Source organism: Priapulus caudatus, unplaced genomic scaffold (genome assembly GCF_000485595.1).
Source record: "Priapulus caudatus unplaced genomic scaffold, Priapulus_caudatus-5.0.1 Scaffold2, whole genome shotgun sequence".
Classification (NCBI taxonomy): domain Eukaryota; kingdom Metazoa; phylum Priapulida; class Priapulimorpha; order Priapulimorphida; family Priapulidae; genus Priapulus; species Priapulus caudatus.
In genome coordinates this window covers 523,444-529,139 of record NW_014577063.1, presented here as the reverse complement: position 1 = coordinate 529,139, position 5,696 = coordinate 523,444, and the positions used below count along the sequence as shown (strand labels likewise).

Below are 5,696 nucleotides of genomic sequence, written 5' to 3'. Positions count from 1 at the left end.
ATACGGAAACTTTGAAATGTGCTCGTAGTAACTGGAGTTACGATTTATATCTAAATAATTGTATTTATTTTCAGATCCCAGTCACGTGGTAGAACCTGAGGACAACTCTAATGAATTATCATTCCTTCACAAATGCTCGTTTAAGCCCATTATTGCAATTTGTACATCACTCTTGCTTATACTGTGTGTAACCTTTGGCCTCGTTAAATCCATTTCTGTGTACTTACATAAAGGAAATGAGAAAAAGTATGATAAAAATCCATTCAGTGAATGAACACCACATTACAATATAGAGATATATATATATTTACAGAACTATTTCCTAGTTTTATCCTCTTGAGAAGTTTTGAAAGGTGTTTGCATGAGTGTTTCTTGCAGTGAGTTTGAAATTCCAAGTGATACAACATACCACCAAAGATGGAGGCTGCAAATTAATCAGTAATTCACTTGATATAACCTCAAAACATACCTTTAAAAGTGTAAGAGAGGAAGACCTGCTATACATGGCCTTTGTAGTAAGATATGCAGAAATGTGAAATATGTGTTTTATAGAATTTGTTTTAATTAACTATTGTATATATTTGAGTGTCATCTGCAAGCGGTTGACGTCTGTATTTGGCTTATCCTATTCAATGATCTAACTAACAATGTTAATGTAATTTTATAGTTTAGTTATTGGACTTTTGGGGGTGAATAACTAATATTAATAATAAACTACGTGACTGGTGATATTCTAAGACCTATAAACTGTAAAAAAGTGTAAATTTATGTACTGTATTACACGTATTACAAATATTTTATATGCCCCAGTGAGATGTATAACATATCTTATAGTTACATTGGTATGAGCATATTTGCACATAACATCGCATCAACTATTCATATCATTTCCTAAATAAAAATTTGTACATAACTCTGTTTTGCATGGTTTAGTCTTTATTAAAAACCCTCGTTAAACTTCCAGCATATCACAACGAACTTTTCCTAAAGAAACTGACTGTGTAAACACTTATATAGAAAACCACTATATTGAATATACCCCATTATGAATTTGCCATACATCTGTATCTGTGAAGCAGTAAACACAAACAGGCTTGATAGCTATTTACATTTTGGTTTCTCCGTAATACTTTCAAGAAACATGCAAGTTGTAAATTTTCCAAGAGTTCCATGCTGTAGTTGCATCTGGTCCCTGATGTGCATTTTACCGCACAGTTCTTCATACATATCCGTAGCGCCAGTCTAGATAACACTCATATTACTACGGCTTAGTAATTGCAGGGTGAAGTAAAAGAATTTTGGAAATTGTGGTTTGAAGAAACTGGCAAAAAGTTGATCATTGGCACTTGGAAACGATGACAGCTACCGAGTTAGGCCTAGAATTTGGTGAACACAGAGGAAGCCATGAGAAGGAGAGAAAAACAGCCACAGAACTGAACGCCTGCAATTGCCTACTTGTCAGCCAAGCTTAGCAGTTATGCAATGTAATCTGCCCTACACCTCAAGACGTAAATGTTACAGAGACGTGTTGCTGCTGCTTTTAAAAAATAAATCTGAAATTGAATCTAATATCCTCTTTCATCCTCCATCTAGCAAAACTAGCTTTCTTTAATCAGCACAAATCCTGCCTCGGCATTGAATTGCATGCATATCACTGCAAAATTCAATCACGAATCGAGTGTCCCATCGGTCTCTGTAGATTCTTCTGACGACAGCACATTGCTGATGACGTGCGGTTTATTTACCTACGAGTTTTTCTCTTTGCGTTATGACTTCCTACATGTTGTAAGCACTACGTCTCCAATTATCAATCGGATCAGATCAGCTGGATGATTTCTCATCCTCATGCTCTATCGGCCTGATGTGATTTAGCACGTTAATTGTCCAGTTGCCATTCACTCCCTTTGTGTACTCTCGAATAAATCTGAAATGTGATCGAATTAATCCGAAATTACGTGAAATAATGACGCTGCTCAAATGCAGACCGGGCACATTATAGACATTCACACATAATTGGCCAGAAAAAGAAACACTTCGTAATTCTTGGAGGATTATAAGTATCTTATGACAGTAAATTATGAAAGTAATCTTATGACAGTGAATTCCCTAAAAAATGTTAATTCAACGCACGACATTGTTGTTGTGACATAAGAGTGTATAGATCAATACGTAGCATTTTTATAAATGGGATGTGACACTTACCTGTAATTTGCTATTGTTATATTAGATTTGTTTTGCTGCAGCTCATTAAAGGTGGCTTCACTGCTCTTTTTGAAAGTATCTAATCCTTTGAAGCAGTGGAACACCATCATAATCTCTAGAAACTTCTTTCCTGCGTGAAGATGTGAAGATAGTATATTGTAAGGATTAGGAAAAGGAAAGGAAATTGCAATTATTATATTTCTAGATACTACCCATGCAAATGTGAGATTTTTTTATTTGGCATCACTAAATCACAGATTAGGCCAAAACAAAATATAGGTGTGGTTACCGTTTCATGCCGAAAAAAATAGGGTAGGTAGGTAGGAAAAACATTTTATTTTATTGAAACATTTTATTTACGAACCATGTCCGAAGTATGTGCGTTGTGCCTTTTGAAACAGGAACTGTCCAATTCATATTTTTATTTTTTATTTTTTACTTTAAAGAAAATTGACAATAAAATGTTTAGGGTCGCTGGGAATAAATAGAGTCGGTCGGGAAACGGTAACCACACCTATATTATGTTTTGGCCTTAGTTGCAATGGGGTATACAGAAGACAATACAAACCCTTTTCTTCATCATATATTATTTCAACCTCGTAAGGAAAGGCAAAATAGATGTCAGAGGTGGGAACTGCTAGAAGCATCTTCTGCTTTAAATCCAACTTATTATAGTTCCACCTCACCTCTCTAAGGGCCTGAAAACAAATGGATGGATCATATAGTGAATTAAAACTTGTGAGGAGAACCACAAATTCTTACCTAAATATCCTGCATTAATGGCTACTCTAAGAAAACGGGTCAGACAGGCTACTGGACAGATCTACTTGTCCTCCGTGGAAATGGACAAGTGAGGACAAACGGATAGCCTTTATTTCGAATACTGTAAACTATTTTCTGGTCTAGACTGATCCCAAGTTATTAGTCTTCCACTGCTTCGGTCTATTGAGATTTATTCTAGGAGTAGCACTACTGTGTTATACAAGACCACTTTTGTGCAGTCGGGTGCATTATTATTACAGCAGTGTTTAATATGAGTAACACTAACAGTTAGAATCATAAATAGCTCTACTAACCTCTCCAGTCACAAGTTTTTCATCCTCCAATTCATCAAACTTTCCATCTGAGAGCAAGTTGGAAACATACGAAAATGCCTGCAAAATATTAAGTCATTCCATACTTTATAATGTGTTTAAATATCAAATTTATCAAGTGCAAATATGCAAATTTTTAATATTGAACTATCAGACCTGTCAAGTATGGCTTTACAAAAAAGAGCAACAAATAAAAAAAACTGTTATACACGTTTACCAAATTAAAATTTATTCAATTTTGCAATTATAAAAATATAAAATTATAGACAGCAGACAAGGGTAGAATGTGGAGGTAAAATATGAGAAAGGGGTAGAGGGGAGAAAGTAGATTATGGAATGGCGGTGGAGTGGGAATGAATAGCAAGGGAAGACATTAGGTAGAGGAGATGAGAAGCTCGACTACTCCAGCCTCTGTGCTTCTCTATCGTCTTTCTCTTATACCATCATCTACTACTCTACCTTCCTTCCCCTATAGATTTTATTGCCTCTCTGCCTCCCCCACCTTCTTTACCTTTCTCTGCCACCATTAGTCTTCCTTTTACCTTATTTCCTTCTACTTCTTTGAACTTCTACCCTCTTCTACCTCCACACATCTACCATTTCTGTTTTCCTCCCCTTTCTACTGCTGCCACCTTCCGCTTATTCTCCTTTATTCTCTCTACATCTTTCAATTACTTCCCTCCTTCCATACCTAGAACTCATTTCCTTTCACTCCTCCCTCCCACTTTCCCCCTCTCCTTCTGCCACCTTCTCTACTGGTTCCAATAATAATTGCTGATTTAGATCACCTCAAGGCTCAACAACACGCAACACATAATTAAAAATATCCACAATCGGCAATTTCCGGCGAAACTCTGAAAGAAACATTTCTGCCAAACATCAAAACAAAACGTGATTCTCATGCTCAGATAAATATCTTCGGTATTACATGACATTAACCTGCTTTGTTCCATCTGTAAACTCCGTGATAGAAAACTTGTTATCAAAATATATTTGCACAAGTTTGTAGTAAATTTGATTTTTTATTGTTTTCCACAAATTTGGCCAAACAATATCATCAACATCCATGAGTTTCATAGGAATATGTTCACTTTTTGTCACATGCTGCTTGTCACTTTCCTCTGGAGAGCAGTAATAACGTCGCTGATCTTGGATATGGTTAGGCCTACTTTTGTCTCGACAATGAACAAAGTAATTCGTTATTGTTATTGCCATGTTGTTGTTTGGTGTTGTTATAGTTGACAAAGACCGAGAGAAGTTTCTAATATTTTGTGCACAATGTCCACTAAGGTCATTGCCGACGATTTTATATCGGATTCGCCAATCTATATTTGCTGCGCAACAATAAAATTGCTTCTGCGAGACAGTCCTCGCATGGTACTTCGGTAAAACGGCCAATTTACTTATAACTTGAAGAAAGTTTCTGTTAACTATAGGGGCGGCCATTTCTAATTCACTTGCCCTGCCCTCTTGCATCATGATTTCGAATTATTCACTTACTTACAGTATTATTGTTTTCTTGCATAATATCATATATGGTAAGTTTTTTGTGATTACAGCAAAATTAGAGACATTAATATAATCCATAGCAGAAAACACTACTTAATAAATTGATAAAATAAAAGAATTCGTGGACGTAAAAATATAACATTATTAATAGATGGCGGTAAACGCTTTTTGAAAGGGAAGGTTCAACTTCAATCTGTTGATGTTTCAAGTTACGACTGCGTTCACATGATCTATAATTCATCTGTACATGTAATTCAACGTCATAAGATCGTAGAGCTAGGGTAATGTTAGCTGTAATACTATGGCCCTTACTGTGACTGTCTGGCACTAGTGTGTCGCAACAATTAATTTATACTAATAAGTATTAGTTTAAGTAATATAGAAATACAGTATTACTATTAGTATTACTAGTATTAGTATTATTACTATTAGTATTACTAGTATTAGTATTACTAGTATTAGTATTACTATTACTATTAGTATTAGCTATTACTATTAGTATTACTATTAGTATTACACTGACACTGTAGTCTGTGTCTGTGACTGTCGGAAAAGACTAATCCCCCGGGCACTCTGTGAGGGCGAGCCCACAATGTAGGGGTGGTCGGGTAGGGTATGGTTAGGTTTAGGTTAGGTTTAGGATTAGGGTTAGGGTTAGGCCTACCCTACCCGACTCTACCCTACCCGACCACCCCTACACTGTGGGCTCACCCTCACAGAGTGCCCGGGGATTAGTCTTACCCGTGACTGTCACTGTCGCTCGTAGGGTCTATGTCCCCCTGACCTCTGTTTGACCTCGCTCGTTTAGCTATTTCTGACTAACCCTAACCCTAACCCTAATCCTAACCCTAACCCTAACCCTAACCCTATATATATTATATATTATATATA

The 5,696-nt window shown here is 36.2% G+C and overlaps 2 protein-coding genes across 4 annotated transcripts in view; one reads left to right on the top strand and one right to left on the bottom strand.

Annotated features, from left to right (window-relative positions):
* Nucleotides 1-914: 914 nt before the first annotated feature.
* LOC106819669 (uncharacterized protein C2orf47 homolog, mitochondrial-like) lies at nt 915-4,758 on the bottom strand. The gene is made up of 5 exons (XM_014824303.1): nt 4,236-4,758; nt 3,279-3,356; nt 2,771-2,900; nt 2,203-2,332; nt 915-1,924 (listed from the first exon to the last, which is right to left on the bottom strand). The coding sequence occupies exons 1-5, from the start codon at nt 4,740-4,742 to the stop codon at nt 1,822-1,824; spliced, it is 948 nt and encodes a 315-aa protein (XP_014679789.1). The 5' UTR covers nt 4,743-4,758; the 3' UTR covers nt 915-1,821.
* Nucleotides 4,759-4,814: 56 nt separating this feature from the next.
* LOC106819318 (5' exonuclease Apollo-like) overlaps nt 4,815-5,696 on the top strand; it is an 8,114-nt gene continuing 7,232 nt past the window's right edge. For 2 of the 3 annotated variants that reach the window (XM_014824113.1, XM_014823998.1), the window contains exon 1: nt 4,966-5,086. The gene's annotated coding sequence lies outside the window, so the exon portion shown is untranslated. Of the gene's footprint in view, nt 4,835-4,965; nt 5,087-5,696 lie in introns of those variants that run through there. The other variant, XM_014824060.1, reaches the window with a different exon arrangement.